The 23,088-nt window shown below is 41.2% G+C and overlaps 1 protein-coding gene across 1 annotated transcript in view; it reads left to right on the plus strand.

The window, feature by feature from the left end:
* LOC126392977 (glypican-6-like) overlaps nucleotides 1–23,088 on the plus strand; it is a 146,479-nt gene that overhangs the window by 103,341 nt on the left and 20,050 nt on the right. Inside the window, exon 6 of the mRNA XM_050048783.1 lies at nucleotides 30–173. Coding sequence (XP_049904740.1) covers nucleotides 30–173 — 144 coding nt within the window. The remainder of the gene's footprint in view (nucleotides 1–29; nucleotides 174–23,088) is intronic.

A 23,088-nucleotide genomic window follows, 5' to 3' on the forward strand; every position in this document is an offset into this window, starting at 1 on the left:
ATTGGGTGCCCATGTTTTTGTAATTGCAGGTTTTTCAAGGCTGTGGCCAGCCAAAACCCGCAGGAATGACTAGGTCTACCCGTGGTGTTTCGGATGTGTTCAACGCTCGCTTCAGGCCATACAGCCCCGAGGAGCGGCCTACCACTGCAGCTGGCACAAGCCTAGACAGACTGGTAAGGAGACAGAGCCAGTGCTGCTGTTTTCAGGCGAGACATTGCTTCAGTGTAAACATCATTTGTCTTTCTGACTTGACACTGTTGATTAAAGCTGGTGATTTGCCGTCGTAAGCCCCTGGAGCCGGAAATTAATTCTTTGTACTTGTCCTCCATTCAGGCCCCTCTATCGATTTGTGTTTGTTAACGAATCAACAGCTTTACCCCAAGAGGGCAGTGGAAGGTGTGGTGCGCCGCGTTCAGTGCCCTTCTCATCTCTGTGTGCTTGGCAAACAGAGAAGAAAGGGATGAAAGAAGAGATGGATAGATTTTGTGAGGCTGACCATATCAATTGTTTGCTGTAAAGCACACCTTTATTTTCTATCAGATTAGCTGTATGTTTGTCGGATTGGATCTTGATACATGGATTTCCATTTAAAACAACCTTGAAACCTAAAATGCTGCATCAGGGTAAAGGTTAACACGGAGCTGACAGACCAATTCAGCTGAGAGACAGTTCTCATCATGGATTACCTTTGCAGCCACGGCGCCCTTCCTTTCTCCCCTCTAGCCCTTCTCCAAGTAAATCTTTTCAAATTGTGTCTCAGTTATGTTGCTTTTAGAGCGACTAGAAATCCAACAAATATTTTTTTGCATTATTGACCTTTGAAAAGGAGCAAATTTATTAATTCACTGTAGTGGGAAGGCGGTTTTGCCCACAGTGTTTTAAACACGCTAAATGAAAAGTCTCAGAGCTTTCTGTCAGGTTAATAATAGGTTATTTAGTTAATAAACACTTCATTTGAAAAGCAGCATATTTTTTTGCCATCTGGGTCTCTGAATCCCACATCTATAAATGAGTTATTTGTTTTATTCCATGCTAATTATGTTTTTGTACAATCTAATTCATTCTCCACACATATTTGATGTCTCATATACAGCAGTTGCCTTTCTAGCTTTGCATGTCCGTCAACGATTTCTTCCACCTACACTGAATTAATTAAGACTTTCTGTTTCCCTGCCTTTATGCTGCGAACCAGAGGATTGTTTGGAATGCGATGCAACACAGCGTAAGGTTCAACATTTTTACACTCATTTCAGTTGTTTTCTTGCTGGAACTCTGAAAGTGTTTTATGCATTATGATGATGTTTTATTACTGTGTGGTCGGGGGATACGTAGGATTGTGTTCTAAGTGTTAGATGTTTACAGCAAACAAGCAGCGTGACCTGTAAATCCCAGTGGTATGCAGCACTCGGTGTGCTAAGTGTCAGTCACCGTCTCATTTCCATCTCACATGGGAGTCAGTGTCACCTAGTCTCATTATATTTGCAATGAAGGAGCATTCTGTCTTTTAATTTATTAGGGGATCTACAGCAGGAACTTTCCTGACCTCGATAATGGCCGCTGTGGTTTATTATAGCATCAAACTCACCAGTTGTTAAACATGGCATTTTACTGTTGAGTTGCTAACACCACAGGGATTGTTAAACACATGCCACGGTGTCCTCAGCTATTGAGGATTCCTCTCTTGAGATCCAATATGGACCTTCGTCTACCACCACATCTATTCTAGACACATTCCAGTCCAAGACCCTCATTGCCATAGCTAATAGAGTCAGCTCCTCGAGGAAGCCAACCAATCAGCAGGTGACCTGCTCCGTCAGAGCTGGCAGAGGGGAGAGCTGTGAAGAGTTAGTGGGGGGGTGTTGATACCAGCATCTGCTGTAATGGTACAGTGAAGTGGGGGCTCCAGACTGCTCATGAATAACTGGGCAATTAGCCTGCTTGGAGAATCTCACAAGATGGAGCTCAGTGACAGCAGCTTATTTTTAACATGCGATAACTAGACCAGTGTACCTGAGGAGCACACTCTATTATCAACATCCGTGTGCCAGAGGGATCCATACTGATCATAGTGGCCGCAGGAAGCTGCAAATCGTGACATGTCTGTAATACGCTGGAATGGGGGGTTATTTGCTTTATGGGTAGAAAAAGAAAATGCTTGTTTTGTCTTTTTGCTTGATCTGGTTCACATCCATCAATGTAGCTGCAGTCAGGTGTCAGGAGAAAATCACAACAGAGCTGCATTAGCATTCATTTTGAGTCACGGATCAGAAAACTTGACAAATATTCACTCTGCCTTTAGCTTTGTTTTTGGTCTCCACTAATTCTTGAGGAAAAAAAAAAAGTCTGTCTCCTTAGCTGTTGAATGTTCCACAGTGTTCACCAGCTAGTTTTAAACTTTGTGTGCCTGCTGTTTGGTGCTGAGCAGGTAGAGTGTAGAGTGGGTTTATTAGAGCTTTTTCTCTGAAAACAGCTGCCTGCTGTGTCTGCAAAAGTCATTGCTGATCAGAGCGGTGAGAGAGAACCAAAACAGTAAAGTTGCAGGGACTTCAAACCAAAACAATGAGATGAAATACACTGCAAAGCTCAGTTGAGCTGAGGGAAGCTGCAGAACGAGGTGATAATTCTCTATGGGATCATCATTATAAAAGACCCCTTTTACATACTAGTAATACAAGTAGTCATGTGGTCCAAGAAATGCAATATCAGTAACTTTTTATATACTAGTCCATACCCATTGGTAGCTTTGTCACCTTCTGCCTATGCCAATCCTCAATGCCTATGTGCAGTTTCACATAGATTGACCACGTCAGCGAGTAGAAAAACGTGGAACAGACAGAATGACTGACTGACAGAATGACACACTGACAGTTTCCGTGATTATGTNTTATGTGATGAGCCACGCCCTCCACAATATTCATTGCCTTATAGAAGCTCAGTTTTAGTAAGTTTTCCAAATTTTGCCAAGAGGGAACTTTAGATATTAAGTGTTTTTCAAAAAATTCAAAATGGCCTGAAATCTATATAACCGGAAGTTATGGGTTCTTGAGGGAAATTTGTTCCTCATGAGGAGAGGCATCTCTGTGCCAAGTTTCATGTCTCTAAGACCTACGGGGCATGAGATATGCCCATTCAAAGTTTGCAATTTCAGTCGGTTGATGTAGCGCCCCCCTTTGGTCCAATTGATGTAATATTGCTTCATTCCCATCCTCCCATGACCCTCTACTGCTGTGCCAAAATTCACATGGATTGACCAAGTCAGTGAGAAGGAAAAAATGTGCAACAGACACACAGAGAGAGTTTTCGTCATTATATTCTACTATTAAATGGAGAAACCTCTGTCCCTCTGTCCCTCCGTCCATCTGTCATCATTGTTTTCCTCCTCACTGCTTTGACCTATTTCTCTGAACTTGCACACAGGCTTTCATCTTGGTCATGTGCAGACAGCCACGATGCCGTTTTTGCATTTTCCCCACATTTCCACTGTTTATATTCGCGTTTTTCCACCACCCATTCATACTGTGAGCACCAATAGCAGTACAAGCTGCGCATGCGCGGAGACCACTTGGAAAACACCTGTGCTCGGACCACAGTTTATGGCTGGGACATGCAATTTCAAGCACAAACACTTGCTGAAGAGTAAGGTAATTATTTTACTGAATGAACGCACGTCTGTGTCTGTGTCTGTGTGCGCGAGCCAGCCGTTACGTATTTTCACTTTACTGACATTAGCCTACAAACATTACAAACTAAACATTGCGCTGTGCACTTTGCACTGTTTCTTTCATTCTTTCTCCGTGTTGCGTGTATGTGTGTGCCTGTGCCGGCGTGCCTCCGTGCCGTCAGCCAAAACTATGCTCCGTGTAGTTTGCCATAAAGCATGTTTCTAAATACAGTGTGCATTGTTTGTCTTACATTAATATTTATTACACAGTGCATTTACAGTGCTCTCATTTTGCATCTCCTCTAATATACTGTTTTTGATTTCTTATTCCTCTATACATAACACATCCTCGGGTATGGACTAATAGTAAGATAACTTCAATATTTAAAGTCAGAGAAATATAAAACAGCTAACAACTGCTGTGGGGGTTTTTTTGTGACAAATTCGTGGTCCCTCTGAATTAATTTTCTGATAATGGGTTGTCAAAAGAAATATTGAATAAACATGAACATAACAACAAACATGAGATTAAGACTCTTTCCTCATATGAACTGAGACAATGTCAATACACTCCTGTGTAGCACACAACAGGAGATTGTCTGTGCCAAAAGTGTTCTCACCTACTTGAAATACTCTGTATGGTTTTGGTGAACGGTGGTGCCTGGAAAGAGCATGCAGGAGGCAGGACATGATGCAGATTACACCGCAGTCACATAGCCAGTTCGTAATTTAGTCATTGACAATAGAAACTCTTGTTCCTTGAATTTTTCTGACAATGTCAGCAACGGTGCTTAGTCATGTTCAAGTTCCCATCATCATCATCGTGTAAATGACCCTTCCTCTTCTCCCTTGGATGTTTGTCTCTTCTGGTTTCAGGCAAACTGCATGATAGAAACGTCATCCACACACCCACTCGTCGGACATTACATGGACAATGTAATAGGGAGCTGGCAGGGTGAAGTCTGTTTAATGTCCGATCCAACTGATTCAGACATTTGCGTGCTCACATGCAGCTCCTCTGGGTAATGTCTTCATCTGGTATCTGGTTTGCAGTGCATGTCTGAGAGGGGCTAGGTGAAATAATTAGCTTAGGGGCATCCTGCTGGGTTGAGTGGTTAAGAACGTTCAGGGTTGGATTCAAGTTGTGAGCCTTAGTTGCACGGTAACACATCATCTCTCTTCCTGTGTTTCTCTTAAGTGCCGTATCGAAGGCAACTGGACTTGCTTGAGTTTCTTGAATACGTTTCACCTCTCATTCAAGAGGCTTCTTCGGGTCTAATGGACTGCTGTGGAGCCACAGGCTTTATGCTCTGTGTGGGTGTGAACCCTTACAGAGTTGTTGAGGTCACGTGTGAGCTCTGAGTTTCAGAGTTGTTAAGGTCACATGTGAGTTGTTGACCCACCCGGCCATGTTATGTATCGTTGTGGGAGGTGAAACATCTTCAAGAAACGCAAGCAAGTCCAGTTGCCTACAATATAGCAGTTAAGATTACCATGACCTGGATGACTTAGAATCTTCATCTCCCCATGTTTCCTGTCTCTCTTAGTATCGAGTAAGGGCAGAAATGTCATAAAAATCTGCTAAAAAAAGAGTCAGAACAGAACAGAACACCATTCTTACCTTAAATACTGTATGATATGTCTTTAACAGCTGTTGAAACTGTCCTCATATGTGTTAAATACAACATAAGGCTTCAGTTCAACAGTTTAGAAACTCATGAGTATTTAATATGAGTAGCATTACACTGTTTAATCTTATAAATTAAAGCAGATCAAGCGCTTGTTTGGAATAGTTTTTGATTGCATTAAAGAACACAGTAGTCAAGTGCCAGTCAGCATTTAATATTCTCACCTAAAGATAGTAAAAGTTATACTCAGGCAGTGAGTCAGCCCTCACCGTTGTGATGAGTCACGCTGTGGTGATATTGAACTCCTTTAATGGTGGCAGTGGTTTGCTCAGCTAACATTGACTTACGCTGGATGAGGTCATATGCTAGATACCACACACATCTGCTGTGAAGTCACCCCTGCAGCTTACCTCCAGCTGTCACACACCTAACAGTAACAGTGGTTGTTAACATATAGCGAGCAAAGCAAAGGCATGGCAAGAACACGCAGCAAAATGTCCTGAAAATGCATGAGTGGCCTAGTTACGGTGTAGCCCACAGTGGCTTATGAAATGTTTGATGTATTTCTATTGAGGTCCTGCAGTTGACATGACTGCATCTAACAGCCACCATACTGGCAGGTAGAAAATGTGCTACTCTGGGTCTTTGCTGCTTATAGGCACATTATTACTGACTGCTGAGACTGCTGATTCACATAAGATAATCTCATCAAAGGAAATTACTACTGTACCAGACATGTTTATAAAAAGACTGACAGAATGGAAGAAGCATTTTTGCAATAATCATTTCAAAATAAAAGCAATGACGTTCTTTAGAGAAGATTTGTGACAAAAGGTGTGGTACAATGAGGCAGGTAAACTGATATCAAACACAACAGGGTCTGCATCATCACTGGTCCTGTAACAAGTGCAACTTTGCCAAAAACATCAATCAATTCCAGTTTATTTGTTACCAGTCAGTTCCTTCAATATTTATTAGTGGAAGAAATACATAAGATAAGCCAGGGTCATCATTCAGTATATGTGGCTCGAGGGTAGAAGCTCCTCCGAGGTGTATCCAGTCCTCTCTTCCTGACCTCGGCAGAGTGAAAAGGCAGTTATCTGGGTGGCTGGGATCTTGTATGATTCTACTGCCCTTGGTTTTACAGCATCAGGTATAAACATCCTTTAGGCATGCAGGGTAGAGCCTTGGAGGAGCCTTGCACTCCTCTGTGCTGTTTCTGTACCAGGCAGTGATGTTCTCGTCAGGATGCTCTCAATGGTGCAGGAGTAGACAGTCCTCAGTGCTTGGGTTCTTAAAACAACCTCTGCCTTGCTCTCTCACCACTGAGTCAGTATTCAATGCCCAGGTCGTGGACACCGAGGTATTTGAAGCTATCCACCCTGTCCACCAAGGTCCCGTTGATATTAAGGGGAGCATAGTTCCTTGGCTACTTCCTCCAAAAGTCCACTCTCATCTCCTTAGTTCGCTGATGTTCAGGAGTAAGTTGTCGTCCAAACTTGTCATCGGCAAACTTAATGTTGGTGTCGGAGCCTGAAGTGGCTACATAATCATGGGTGTACAGGAAGTACAGCAGGGGACTCAAATGCAGCCCTGGGGTGCTCCTGTATTACGGATGAGGGTGGGAGATGTGTGTCCGCTCACTTTTACCACCTGGGGTCTGCCTGTCGGGAATTCAAGGATCCACATGCACAGAGAGGTGTTTAATCCCAGCTTCTTAAAGCTTTGTGACCAGCCTGGAGGGAACTAAGGTTTAAACCCTAAACTGTGGTCAGTGAACAGCAACATGTGTTGCTGGTGTTGATTGTGTTAGAATTATTGTCCACTTGCTATGGTCCAGTGAAGCCTGCAGCAGGGAGTGATCTTCATTATGGTTGCATGCGCTAATTAAGCAGCAGAGGTGGTGTGGACTCATTAGTAGCCTCTTGTTATATTTATGATTTAAAGTCCAGGTAAAGCAAGAATGAATATGTGTTATGAGTGTGTCACCCCACAAAATAATGTGTTATTAACGGAAGGATGAGTGAGTAGTGACAGCCTCTCACTTAGCAGCTAACATTAGCACCAACACTCCCTCCAGGATGTTAAAGGAAAATTTCGGTTTATTTCAGCCATTATTCTATAAATCTTTCATAAAATAAATGAATGAACTTTTCAGGCTACTGTCCGGTTCTGCCTTCCAGCTGTTGCTGCTTGTTCTTGCGATATTTCGGCCGCCCCGGCTGTATCTAGGCTAACGGCTAACATGCTTACTATTATTTTTATGTCACTAGTCACTTGAAACAAATTTAGGACGATAGGAGACAGGTTGAAATAAACCGTAATTTTCCTTTAAGATGACAACAATTTATGGAAATTCAGCCGACCCCTGTGAAATTTGTGCAACCTTGCAATTCTGTCCAATAACTGCAACTTTACTGCAAATTTGACCATTTGAAATGGATAAAATCTCGATTCTTTGTAGAGCTGCACCCAGCTTATTGATTTGTTCAGTCCTTCCCTGCTCCGCTCTGAGACTACTGCTCCGCCTGGGATGGAGTCACACACACATCCACAGGGCTAACTGTTACCGTCACACAGCTAACATTACCCAGTGTTTGTAAAAGGGATAGTGCACCCAAAAATGAAAATTCAGTTAGGTGTGCAGTTGTGCTGCTACCCACTTCCCCCTCGGATCTCCGTAAGTGTTGTGAGGACTCTAAAACTTCACCAGAGCCTCCCTCTGCATATGGGTGAGTAGATAATGGCTGAATTTTAATTTTTGGGTGCACTATACCTTTAATGGGTTCAGTTTCAGTGTGAGATTATTGGGACCGTTTGATGGCTTGGTGTCAGATGTTCGCTGCTGCTGTTGTGTTAGCACGTGCTAACCAGGCAGAGAGCAGGAGGAGAGCAGCTCATGGATTCTTAACAGCACAACTATTTTGCCCCCACCATTTCACTGCAAAAAATACCTAAAATAAGCCTATCGCAACATGCATCTTAATTTTTTAGAATAACTGCCAAGCACTCAGGCGGCAGCAATCATAAAAACAGCCTGCTGAATCCTGGAGGGACTACACAAAGCACACACCCAAAGCAGTTAGCAATAACTGCTGGGCCGGGTTGCCGCTTTGAGCTGAAAGAATGAATGGTACATTAATGGCAGCTATTTTGCTTGTGTTCATATGATTGTGGCATTTAAAAAAGTTATTTATTAATGTATTTATAAGACTGAAGGAGCTTAGAGAGCTTGTGAAACATAGTGAACTCAATGCCCACAGGGAGTAAACGAAACAACACTGTTGCTGTGCACTCGAGTTTTTATGTAGCATTGGAAAGGGGTTATGTTAAGGACAGCTCGAGTGCATCATCAAGCCACAACTCAGTACTATTACGATCCCAGTCTTTTCATGTTTTCAGCAAGTATTTTCTAACATGTATAATGTGCTTAGAAATAGAGCTCTGATTTTACTTTACCCAGAGTGGTTGTTCGATGTCTTGCTGATTTGAGGTCGCATTAGGATCCATGCTATTATTCGTTTCCTGTAAACAGCTGAGTAGTGGCATCAGGCAATACATGTCTTACCCATCACTTACTGTTGTATCTCTGGGGTTCTTTAGGGTTAAGGTGAGGCAGGTGGTCAGTGGGTGTCTTTCATGAAAAGCAATTTATTAGTCATTGTTATTCATGAGCTCATTTCTTTCTTCCTCCCTGTAATATAGCAGCACTGCAGTACCCCAGTAGGTTGTTAGTAATCTCTTTGAAAGGGTCTCACACTTTGAACAAATAGGTGTCAGTCTGTAACTTCTGTGGGAGAGTTTGGCCACGGTTCTTGGTTCTCTTTTCATGTCCAGCATGAACAAATTACAAAAATTCTAATGCAGGTTCTGACCTGCTCTTGGAGGCCTGGTACACCAGACAAAATATCACATAAACACAACCATTCTGTGGTTTACCTGAAGCTTTCTCTCTCTGTGTATGTCTTAATTGAAACTGCTGCCTGTTATTTTTTTCACACCTCTGTGCTGTGCACGCAGAATAGGTGTGAAGCTGTTGGTCTCGTGTAGCTGCCGCCTCGTGCCATCATTAATGTGGCAGCATGTATGTGTTTATCTTGCTGCAGGGACATGACTGCTACATCTACATCCCACACACCGTCCCCGTTTACATCCTGGCACAAGATAATTACCTGTGACAGTGACACTACTCAGCCTTGTGAAGGTTGACAATTGTTTAAAGTGTCCTTTGATAAGAACTTCTTGTCTGGATTTACCGCTAAGTTTGTGAGTCAAAGAATGTGCAAGGGATGGCAAGGAGTGCCTGCATTCATTTCTTCTGTTGCCTATAGAGAAGCCTGGAGGAGCAGGCCCACCTCCAGCTCAATGAGCCATGACTGTTTAATTGCCTGACATTCTGTCAGAGCACACGCCCTCAAAGCTCTGAGAGAAATGGAGATTTGAAAGTCCAAAGAGGGGATAAAGGCACAACAGACTGTCAGGCTCTGAGGCGCATTATAGATAAGAGGTGGAGCTTTTAATTTGACATTTGTAACAAGTTTGGTGCAGTTCAATTTCATGTGGTTTTATTGGTCCTTTTTGTCTCCCTGGTGTAATACATGCTTCGCATTTTAGCAGGATGGCACTATAAACAATAAGAGCAAGACACAAACAGGACTAGACGGTGGAAGGAGCCTGAAGGGAACAATGTTTGTAATAAATGAATCCTGTGATCCGTAACTGTATGTCCGTTAATAGCAGTGGATCCTGTTTTCATGTAGATGTCAGAGGATTTTTCTTAAATAGTTGTGTCAAATATATTTTATGTAAGTAATTAAGACATCACCAGTGATTACATGGTTATTCATGTACACGCTACTCCCTGATTATTAATAATGAAACCCAAGTTCTCAACAGCCAGCTCCAACATCCTTGATGGATTCAGAACGCTCTCTTCATTAATGCAACATAAGATGTATGTCTTTTTGGGGTTCCACAGAATTTCACTGGAAAATACCTGGAATTTTTCAAAGGGACAAAATTGATTCAAACTGGTTTTCACATCTTTTTTTCCCCTTTTTGTGTTTACTGGCACAGGAAGAAAACTGTTCTCAGTTCACATTAAACAAGGTCGTCCTGCTGCAAGTACTGTCCAGAAAATGAGAAGACACAGGAGAAAATATAGTTGAGCTCCTGATAATTATTATTATCATCATATTGTGCGTTGGGTCGTGTGTGTGCACGTGTGTGTATCTGTCTGTCCGTAGCTAATCAGAAATACTACTGGACCAATCAGTCTAATATTTTGTGCGCATATGTACAGTATGACTGTATGCTCAAGGACCTCTTGTGGATGCAGTGATTCACAATTGTTGAAAAACTGTTTTATTGACTGTTTTATACCATCACTGACTGCTGACTCCTCACTCTGCTTAATCAGCCGGTAGGGGAGGCAAGCTACCCGGAAACTGCCTGAGCTAAAAACAAGAATTACTGTCTGTAGTAGGGCACATTTTGGCCTTCTTGATGGCTCAAAAACTCATCCTTAAAAAAAAGTTTGGTCTCATTTCAAACCAGAGGATTTGCAGATTAATTCTATAACTGATATATATGATCGACTAAAGTTTGCCATCTTAAGAGAAGATAAGATAGAGTTTATTGTCCAGAAGGACATTTGTCTTGGATACATGCGGCACCTGCCATTAAAAGATACAAAAAAAGTTTATACATACAGTTCCTACATATATACAGTCCATACATAGAGCTGTCGCTATTCACAGTCCCGCACACTCAGTTCCATACAGTACATGTACAGACCACTATCAGCCAACAAATTGCACGCTGTCCATTGCACAACACATCTATGGCTAACTGTAAGGGAGCCTGGAGGGGCAGTTTCACCAGGCGCATCTGTGCTGCGTTTCGGCTACCATGGCTGCAACCCGTTCTTGTTCTGTCTGCTGTGCAGCGTCATAACTCCCCACACCAAAAGTGTTTCAAAATAAGAGCATTTCGCCTGCCTGATTTTGGTGATTTGGCCATTTTTCCTTTATATTTGACTTCTGCCCTAAGTGAGTAAGTAGGCTATGGAGGTTAATGGGTTAATTTTTGTCTATTTTAATTGTGTTTATTGTTGTTATTTCCTACTTTGTTGTGCTGTAGCCTACAGATTAAGTTAATACAGTTCAAAGTCCAGATATGACATGACTTGAAGATTTCTCGCTGTGTTGTTATTATTAAAGATACATTAATCCTCTTAATTACATTGTATCTATATTCTGCATACAGTGCCTATTAGCAGAGGAATCCTATCTGCTCTGTGCACCATGCCACAGCTCCATCACAAATACACAACAACATGTATTTTTCTGGGATGCTTCTGAAACGTGCTGCAGCACATCCGTCAGCTTTGGCGGCTGCCTGGCAGAGATCTGCACTCTACTTAGTGCACTTTGCTAGTTAATATAGTGCCATAGAGTCTGTTGCTGCATTACAAATGTTTCTAAATCAGATTTTTACAAGAATTTTCTGAGGCTGTTGCCCCCGCGACCCGGACCTGGATAAGCGGAGGACGACAAGACGAGACGAGACAATTTTTACCGGCTTCTCAATATTCATAAGTAGGCCTATATACATATGTTTTTCTGTACACACTGATACTCGATGACTGTGACGACTAAGCTATAATCGTCAACAAATTATATAGCTTCCCTTGCATCCATGCAGATATAAATTACTCCTGCCGTTCTCTTTTCTTCCTCTCTTTGCCCGTCTCACCCTGTCACACATTTTTGTACTGTTGGCTTAAGTAAACATTTTTGGAAACCAAAGTCAACAATCAACAGTGGCTATCCAGCATGCACCTCAAGGTTAGTCTAAACTTGCCGCAGCGATTCGAGACAGAAAAACACTTTACATAGTATTGAAGGAAATAGTTTTTATGTAGACAGCGAGACACTCTCAGTGGTTTCCTTGCTCTGGTTACTAAATAAAGATTAACAAGGTAAACAGAAAATTGTGTGTTTATTTTTTGAGGTTTTGTCGAAACCTTTGCTTTTTTCTTCTTGTGAAACACTGCATAGTTTTACTTCTTTGAGCATTCAGCTTGGTGATTATACAAACAAAGCAATCTGAAACCAGAAAAACCCCCTTAGTTGAGCTGTGCACTCTTTTTTTTTTTAAGACTGGTACCTGTTGTATAACAGGTACAGGTTACAAATCTTGCCCTCGTGTACATGTTGTAAACTCAGATTTAGGGTGAACACAGAGGAACCTTCAGCAGATTTATAAGAAAAGAGCCTTCTAGTGTCCGACTCTGCACATACATCATTCTGCACAGTGAAGGCCAAACATCCAAGTGGGCTTAAAATATTTCTGAGCAGAGCTGGACTTTATTGAAAATAGCCAAAAGCCGCTTCCTCTTACTGTGACATTAGATCAAGGACAGTTTGTTGTGCGTTATATCCTCAGGTCTACTACTTGTCTAATCGTGCCAATGTGCATTTCAGTAGTTGGTTCATGTTCGAAAGAGACAATCACTCCCATCCTCTTGGCTAGCCCTCTCAGTAAGAAAAGGTGGCTGCATGGTGGATCAATGCTTAGAATTGCTGCCTAACAGCAAGAAAGTTTTGCAGTTTAATCTTGGTTTTCAACATGTTTGCTTTTTTCTGGGTAGTTTCCTGCAAAAAAAAAGAAATGCAGGTCAATACAGTGCTCTTATGTGTGACTGTGTGATTGTCTGTCTGTGTTTGTTAGCATTGTGAAAGACAAGTGATCTGCCCAGGGTTTTTCCGTGCTTTGGCTTCAGCCTTCCATGACTCCGATTAGGAGAAAGTGTGTGAAGGGTGTAAAATAAAAGTAGAAGTTTTTTCAGCTAGGTGTAAGAGATCTGACTGGATTGCCCCTAACAGTCTATCAAGCTGAGTTTTTTTATGGTGTGTGGTAGAAACTGCGATATCACTTTTAGTATCTGCTCACTTTTATATCAGGATGAATTATTCATTCATAAAGTTAGTACACGGGTAGCTTGTAATAGTGTAACATTAAGGAAAACTGAATATTCATGCACACAATCGTTTTCCTCTCTCATTCTTTGCCATGTTCGGTAGGAAACACTGAGTAAAACATCCGTGCGTGGTTTGTGAAGTCAGTTGTCAGGAAAAAAGCGCAACCACTCCTTTCCCAAAATCTCGACCCTGGCATTATAATGCTGCAGTCCAGGAACATGTCAAGCCGCTGAAACATTCTTGTTTTGGATACAGCTTAATGGAAGTAAAGTGGGCCTGTCCACAGCTCCTTTCTCTTGAGTTGTTGTATCTACTGACTCTTACCCAAGCCATGCAATTATGTAGATTCCACAGATTCTAACATAACTTGTACTTTCTCTGAGACCACACAAAAATAAATAGTCCAGAAGTGCATATGTGGCACAACAGCTCAGGGCATTGTTTTACCAAAAATTAAACAGTTCCCGCGGTGAGGGGTGGCACTCAAGCGTAAATATACGACTGCTGTAAAATGATAAGCTGACAAATTCCACATATATCTTTGAATGTAAATCACCCCTTCAGCAGAAACAGATTTGTTCTGGCTTTTTAAGCCGGGCATATACTCTACAATTTGAGCCTGTTTTAGAAATGATGTTAAATTCCAACTCCTACTGTAGGAGTATGTTGTCTGCAATGTACAGCCAAAGCTCACGATTTATGTGCTCACACTGTACGGTATGATCGTCAGACCACGACCTGAACATGCACTCTACATGTGAAATAGAAAATAAAATGGCCCATCAGCCCCTGCAGACTGTTCTGGCTATTTATAATTTTCAATAACGATTCATTTGACAGCTCCAGGGCTGTGGGCAGGCAAGACTTTGTTTCCGAGTGGACGTGTCGTTCACAATTTTGTTAATACAGATGTCCCACAAAGAGTTTAAAAGTGTATTTCTGCAAAAATGTGTCAGTCAAAGCTCTGATTCCCTCTCTCTGTCCCTTGGCTTGTGAGGACATGGGCACTGTCCTCACAAGTCAGTGATGTCCTCATAAGGTCGGTGCGAGTACCAGTGAATGTCCTCATATACAGGTCACACTGACGCACACACACACACAAGTTAGCAAGTTATTAGCACTAACATACCAGCTGGGTGTGTATAGTACGATTGATCAAGTGAGAAAAAAAGACACTGATCTTGGTGAATCAATTCGTGGCTCTACTTCAAGTGTGCAAGAGCCTAATGAAGGCTGATCAAAACTTCTGACACAGAAATGCATCCGAACGTCTGACAGCCGGCCAGCAGTTGATCGGGCCATGATTGGTCCTCAATATGAGGACATTATGAGGCATCAAACAGGACAAAAGATGCCAGACGAAGCTGAAATTTAATCAGACTTTTACGTCACGTGGCTCCAAAATTAGGTCACAAACAGGCTCAAATCATACAATTTATGCCCAGCTTAAATTATTTATTACCAGAGAAACATGGAAAACAAACAGAAATTGAAAAGGTACATTGGTGACTGGGTATTGTGCACGGGTTTATTTGAAGGTCAATAATTTCTCATGCTTTTTAAATTCATCATCACTTCTCTTTTAAAGCTAACCATCTGTGCAGTTGCAGTAGACACTAGTCATGCTTCTACACTAGTGATGGTCTTTTTGATGTATTTTAAGCATGAAAGACCAAAACACAGAGTGTACCAAAGTTTACCCGTCGAACAGCTGTGTTTACTGTTGGTGAAGTGAAAGAAAAAGTAACCTCCATTTCTAACATCGATAGTCAGGTCTGATTGCTGTGGTCTGCATGTGGTGCAGCACTGTGGCAGTACACCACATGCAGACACTCTACATTTCACAATAGGCAGATTCCTAAAGGCGCTGGCATACTGTATGTGCATCTGCGTCGTTTGTTCCCACACAGGAGGGATAGGACTGAATGTTCTCTTTTTTTTTTTCAAGCGGCACATTAGTGCCTCAAAACAGCCGGCATGCTGAAGCATTATCTACTTATATCTACTGACTCAGTGTCCATCACCCACAGGGTTTAAAGGGACATTTTAAAACTTGATGTAGGTTTACTGCTCATCGCCAGTTAGAGAAGCAGGGGTGCTTGGGTGGAGTTGGTGTGGGAGACAGTTGAATGCCAGGAAATGAGGTTGTGGGACTTCCCGGGATTTCTCGCTAAAATTTGGTGCCGTTTCCCGGGGAAAATACCAGCAAGAACCCTGGATGTTTGGCATTTAGCACATTGTTTTTTTTTTTATGATGAAAGTTTGTAACATTCTCAGGATGGGTTCTGAGCTCCAACACAGCTGTCGGGAGAGTTTTATTTTCAGCAGAAAATCAGAGATCAGTGTTTTGTTTTTCTCCACCTCAAAGAGTCGACTCTTAAAATAATTTGCTGTTTTACTACCCCATAAACTAATGAATATGGAAGACAGACATCAGAAAATTAGAATAAACATTTTATAGTTGTTGTGTTTTTTTATTGCAGTTTTACGGTCAAAATTTAAGTAGGTAAGTAATCATTTTAAAATTATGGGACATCTTTCAATACCATTGTGGTAAGACCAAGTGGCAGCCACCTGAGAGTAATGTAATGGAGTCTTTATATGTTGTGGTATTGCCACTTTTACCTTATGGAGGTAAAGGATCCGAATATTTTATTCACCACTAACCAGACCTACATTAAGAGTTAATCCTTAATTTTATCATACAAATTATAAATGGTAAATCGACTTCACTTGTATAGCGCCTTTCTAGTCTTCTGACCACTCGAAGCACTTTTACACTACATGTCACATTCAAGGCCACCATACATGGTGCCACCTGCTACTCAATAACCATTCACACACTCTCGCACAACAATGGAACAGCCATCGGGAGCAATTTGGAGTTCAGTATCTTGCCCAAGGATACTTCGACATGCGGACTGGAGGAGCCAGGGATCGAACTGCCAATCTTCACCATCCCAATCTGTTGTCATTCCCAGCCTGGTCAGTGGCCCTCAGCTCCTGTTACCAACACACAAGGCACCCTTCTAACTCCAGTGTAACCCTGTGCATGGCAATAAGGTAGTAGAAAGAGCGAGAGACTCTGAGCAGGGCTGGAGGGAAGGGTGGTGGATGAACACACAACAGTCACCCAGGAGGCCAGTGTTTGTGTCCCTTGTGAAACCAAAAGTCATGTTGAGGATTCTGAACCATGTAAAGAAATTTCTGGCATATGTCACACGATGTACTTGTTTAGTTACTGTAACAAATTTACTTTACAAACTAAAGTTACTTTAACCCACATCAAAATGTCTAAACCTGTCCAAGTAGTTTTGTTGTTTTGTTGCTTAACCTAAGAATGTTATGAGCAGAAATTGACTCGTCCAAAGTGAAGCAAGAGGGGTACCAAGAGGGTCATAGCTGGTGGTGCTGAGACACTGACCAAGCTGCCATATTTGAAGTTGAGAGTGAAAACATGTTGCAGCCTCCAACTGCTCCAGTGCAGCTGCTCAGTGGCCAACAGATCAGACTGACATTGTACCAGACAGCTTTCAGTTGTCAGTATTTGTACTTCTGTAAGTGTGGAGCAGGACTTTCATTGAGAAGAGTATTCAACCTTATTGAATCTCGCTAAAGGTTTTGAGAAAGGCCAGTCTGTGTGGGTGTGTAACTATGCAGATGAGTCTCTCCTCATGCACAGTAAAGAGCCTTTAGTTGTTCAGTCAAGACTGCACACTTTGTTTTGAATAAACCTCAGAGATCTATACTATATCAAAACCTGTTTAGGGTAACCAGTAACCACAAATCATCACATCCACCATAGCAGATGAATTCGAGGAGGAACACTTCATGGTCTTACTCTTTCTAAATGTATTACACATCATAACAAAAAGCAGATAGTGTTGTGGCAGTGAGTGTGCTTTTCTTATTGCATGACTAAAAAGTCTTTGCCTCCTGAGAGAGTGAAAGGAGCTGTGCATGTAGCTGAATAGAGAGCGGAGTCCTCCCTTATTACACAGCCATCACTTTGTGTCAGGTGGAAGGGCATAATTAAATAATGTGTCTGACGAACATGCAAGGAGACGTATCCCACAGTGACACATTTCAATCAGTCTCTGGGAGAAGTGGGTTTACAGCCGTTACAGTACTCCAAAGCTTTTTGACCTTGGTCCTGTAGTGAGATAAAGACATCACACATGCTGTACTAAGCCAAAAGGTGCAACAACCATAGAATACTTATCATCCACAGTTCACTGTTGTCATTCACAAGGCAACACAAGCAATGTTTTCAGGGGAGACTGACAGAATCAGAAAGCTGTAGCCTAGTGCTAAATAAATAACTCACAGGCGTCTATAGTATCTTAGAAATTAGGAGAGAGGAGTTATAGAAGTCATTAAAATCACCACTATTAATATTTTATCATATTGATTTCTTCTCTCAAACAAATCCAAATATATGAAATGCATGCACAGGTGTCTGCATTTCAGTTGCTTAAACTTTAGACCATTCACAATTTCCTAAACTCTGGCCCGAGGTGGTTGAAAGTAAACTTTAAAGGGATAGGAACTGGGCTCTGTGTCATAAAGTGAGTTCTGGGCTCATATTTATCAAAGTTCTGTGAAGTACAGTAAGAAAGCTGGAGAAAAAAAGTTTTGCATCAGAAGTGAAGAATAAGACACATTCCTCCAGCAACTCAGTCCTACTTACAGCAGAGCGTAGCAGTAACTTTTAGGAGTAACTCACAAGCAATCACATGATTGATCACATGTCAGTATTAGGGCTGCAACTAATGATTATTTTTATTGTCGACTAATCTGTCGATTAGTTCTTTGATTAGTCGACTAATCATTTTATCAAAAAATGTGTTAAAATGTTGAAAAATGTTGAAAAATGTCGGTTTGTCTCTCCCAAACCCCCAAATGATGTCATCTAATGTCTTGTTTCGTACTCACGCCAAATTGTTTTAGTTCACCGTCATGGGAGAGTGTGTAAAGCTGCCAGTATTTGAACGTAAGAAGCTGCAATAAGAGTATTTTGGGGTACTTTTATAGTACTTTTCTATGAAAATGACTCAAACCGATTAGTCGACTACTAAAATAGTAACTGATTATTTTAATAGTCGATTAGTCATCGATTAGTCGACTAATCGTTGCAGCCGTAGTCAGTATGCTCAGAGAGGAATGACCAGTCACACACAGGCACTTAACAGTTTCACATTAAAGAAGTATTTCACTGCTGGAAAGACAGTCTTTTCATAAAACTGAGCTCTCTATGCCGCAGACAGATGCAAGTATGTTTGAATATTGGTGCTACATGACCAGAGAAAACAGGAAAAGTGCTACAACTACTAGAGTGCTCTGGGCAGCACTGGACCAATAAACACTCCCGCTGGTGGGTGATGAAATGCGGGTTGCTTGTCTGAAAAACAATATGGCGGCAATCTGATAACAAACTATCTCTTATTACAATTAAACAGTGCACTAAATTCTGTTTCTGAAAACATTTTAGGTGAGAAGTAGGCAACGCAGTAACAGAATCTTGCTTCATATTTTATCAGCACTACTTGGTTATAGGGCAGCACGTGGTACAGTGGTTAGCACTGTCGCCTCACTGCAAGAGGGTTCCTGGTTCAAACCTAGGGTAGGGGTTCAAGCCCCTCTGTGCCGAGCTTGCATGTTCTCCCCATGTCAGCGTGGGTTTCCTCCAGGTACTCCAGCTTCCTCCCACAGGCCAAAGACATTAGGTTAGATTAATTGGAGACTAAACTGCCCGTAGGTGTGAATGGTTATCTGTCTCTATGTGTCAGCCCTGTGATAGTCTGGCAGTCTGTCCAGGGTGTACCCTGCCTCTCACCTAATGTCAGCTGGGATAGAAAAATATGCATGAATGAATGCTTTGTTTTATTGTTTGATCTCAGATTTTTCCCTCCTCCATTTTTACAGTACGGGAAATAGTATGGCATCGATTTCTTATTCACAGACTCTCGTAGTACAGATAAACTGTGCACTAAAATATGTGTTATAGGTGAGAATTAGGCAATAAAGTTACAAATTCTTGGCTTATATTTCATCAGGGCTGTCTAAATCTATTGTTGATCAGAGTTTAAGATATATAGAGATAGGGGCAGGTCTCTCTCTTGATCCATTTCCATACTCTTTGTGTCCGTGGTGGCGGGCATACAGAACTGAGGAAGTAATGTCTGTAGTCTGAGCAACAGTCCGAGAGCCAGTAAAAAAAAAATTGACCAGATTTTTGCTGGCAAATGAGCAGAGAGATCTGGGTGCTGGTAAGATGGAGGGAAGTGTACCACAGTTCACTTACACATGCTGCCCACACTGTTATGATACAAAGCTGGTTGAAAATCTGCGGTGTCTCCCTTGTAAGCGGCTTAATTGCCATGATTGCATACAATACAATGTTGCCAAAGCATGTTAATGATCTACACGATTATGATAAACAATAACAAATAAAAACACAAAAGGGCTATAGATAAGAATAACGTAAGATGTAAATATATACAGCAGATATAAATATATATATATATATATATATATATATATATATACGGCATTAATTATTTGCCATGTGAGACAGACAAGGAGCTGTGAGATGTGAGAACATATGTCTACACTGCTGTTCATTCAAAGAATCCTTAGGTTTACTTATTGATCCTACTGGTTCTGCAAATGGCTCTACAATTTAATTTTTTAAAGTTGATTTCATTTGTGTGCATTTGGGTAGCAGTTACCATGAGAAATTCACAAGTAGCCATAGGGACGGAATTATAACACACTTTCCATAATGAAAAAAAAAGGAAACTAAACTAGAGCAGAGAAGGAAAGGCTGCTGCTGATAGAGGAAGTACATCTGCCTCCTGGTTTCCATCCTCACTGAAATTCATTGACATGTGCTTCTTAAGTGTTAAATTAATTTAACACCCTGGTTAATGTTTTTACTGAGAATTTGTAGGTGTCAGCAATGCATTATTAAAGGCTTTCTATTAAAGCACTTAGAGTGCTTTGGAAATCTCTCTTTTAGTTCAAAGTACAATTTCATAACATCCAGAGGTTTGCATTTAAAAGTTTTATAAATCTGAATGGCGTCACATTTAAAGCAAAGAATACAAATCCCGAATGGAATGGAAAAGTTTAACAGATGTCAAATCGTGCTTTAGTCATCTAGTTTTGTATGAAGTCAAGACTGTTGAATATCTGTAATATTTAAGCTGCTTCTAGTATCCCATATACATTTGTACCTCATCTTTATTATACACCACAAGTTAAAAGTTCACAGATGATGGAACCCTTTAGAGCAGTGGTTTCCAAGTGGTGGATCCAAAAGTGGGTCATGGGTCCATTCTGAATGGACCGCAAGGGACTCACCAATGTGTCAAGTTTGAAAAAAAACACTTTATTTTAGAGTACAGTGAATTTCCGGCACAGAGCTTGTATTTTGAAGTGCTGTTTCCCGCTGTAGAGTGAGTGACTAGTGGACAGCTACTTGACAGAGACGGCAAACTAGCTCAACGACATGGCCAAACACAAGTATGATGCTGAATGTATTAAACTGTGTGGACCTCGACACAGTGACTAAAGAGAAATCTGGACCCAGTGGCTGGACCAGTTGGGAACCACTGCTCTATAAACTCGTAAATCATATTACGATCAGCTTATATAGGCACGTACATTTGTGTTTAAGTGTTAACAAAAGAGTTTCTAATACTGGATTTTTATCCAAGTGAATGTAAGACAATCATAAATGGAGTCTAGGTTTCTAGAGCCATAAACAACCAAATGCTGAAGTTGGATTGCACTGCTCTGGAAATTTTTGCCGTTTCAAATTAATGTTGAAAACCCACTAACATGATGTATTAAAGGGACAGTTCACCCCAAATTCAAAAACATGTTGTTCCTCTTATCTGTAGTCCTGTTTATTGATCCAGATTGTTTTTGTGTGAGTTGTGAAGTGTTGGAGATATGAGTTGTAAAGATGTCCACCTTCTCTCGATTATAGCACTCAGCTTGTGCTCAAAGCGCCAAAAAAATACATTTGAAAAACTCAACAGCAATGTCTCTTGGCAGAAATCATCGTCTGGTTACTCAAAATAATCCACAGACTTTGTTGTGAGTAGTTTCATGTAGGAACTATTTTCTTTCTACCAAACTACACTTGCCAACCGTATCACTGTGCAAAAGTGAGCGTGCATCTACTGCTAGCTGACCTAGCACCTGTGAGCTAACTAATATTACAGCTCAGCTGAGGAGGGCACCATTAATGTTTGTATCTTGCACAGTCACAATCCTCTTGTCCATTGGTAACTGGGTCATGATTTCTCAAAAGAGACATTGCTGTTGAGTTTTTCAAATGTATTGTTTGAGCACCACAAGTTAAGTGCACTCTTATTCCAAAACAAAGAGAAGGCAGACACCTCTACAGCTGGTACCTCCAACACTCAGCAACTCACACCAGAACAAGATAACTAGCACTAGAGGTAAGAGGAACATATTCATTTTTGGATTTGGGGTGAACTGTCGCTTCTAGTGAGAGCAAATAATGAGGAGGTTAAGAGTTAATTTGCCCATTCTGAAAATACAGTCATTATTTTATAATGATTTGATGAAAATGATTCAGTTTTTTCTTTTTGTAATTTGCCATCATCTTGACCATTATAAGTAAAATTTGTGAATCTCACAGTTCCTCCCCTCTTAAAGTAAAATCAGAGGCCAAGTCAGCCAGCAGTCATAATGCCAAGACTACAGTTTCTCACAAAAGAAGCTCAGTGATTTTATTCAAATCATCCATGCATCGTCCCCCCTCTTTCTCTGCTGGTGCCATAAAGGCTCTGCTACTTTTCATATCTGTCAATACATTAATGAGGCACATTGGCCCCATTACACTCTAGGCTGCCTGCCTCTCTGGGGAACAAGGGCAGCAGGGAGAGAGCAGGCCTGCCGATGATTGCTCTGTTCTCCACAGAGCATAGCTTCCCTTTAATCATCTCCCTTTTTCAAACTTCTCCTATCGTGGCCTTGGGCGAATCACCAGCGCAGACTCACCACTGTTTCATCAATATTCTGTCTTTTTTTTTTTTTGCACTGTGGGATCATTGTGTGATGCATTCTGCTCACTATGATACACCATGTTGCTTAAGTGTGGAGATACCTTGGGACTGAGCAAATGGTTTGAGGCAATATTATGTAAAACGGGCCGGTGAGAATGTCCTATTGTCCATTGACAGTATGTAAATATTACATGAGCTACTACAACACAGAGCAATTTGTCATTTAAAAGTGAAAAGGCCTGATTGTGACATGTGAAAAATGGGCAAAAATGCAATTTGCTAGAGGCCAGTTAAGGTTGGACTCCACCAACACTTGTGTATTGACTCATTTTAGCCACTGGGTTACCACAGATGTTCCTAAAATCACAACAGATAGCTGCAAGTCATTAGTTTTCAGCCACTTTTTTTTAAATGTAATGCATTTTGGGGGATTATTACTCAGTAGAGTGATCAAACCTGATCAAATTAGCCTAAAGAGACCAAAGTGGGTTTGTAATTATGCATCTCTTGTAACAACACAGCTTCTGCATCTATTTTTGGAAACAGCGTTATCTTTTTCTTTTTTGTGTGTGTTTTTCAAGGTACACAGAGATTCACCGTCACATTAAATTAAAGACATGATGAATTATTTGTCCTACAACAGTTATGAAGTAGAAGTTGAAAATAAAGTTATGCCTCCAGGGTGTCGCAGGACTGAGCGATTCAATTCAGTATCCGGCTTTCTCTCACGAAAGTGTGGAATCAAAAATAAATTTGACAACATGGCCAGA

The sequence above is a fragment of the Epinephelus moara genome, chromosome 7 (genome assembly GCF_006386435.1).
Source record: "Epinephelus moara isolate mb chromosome 7, YSFRI_EMoa_1.0, whole genome shotgun sequence".
NCBI classification, from domain to species: domain Eukaryota; kingdom Metazoa; phylum Chordata; class Actinopteri; order Perciformes; family Serranidae; genus Epinephelus; species Epinephelus moara.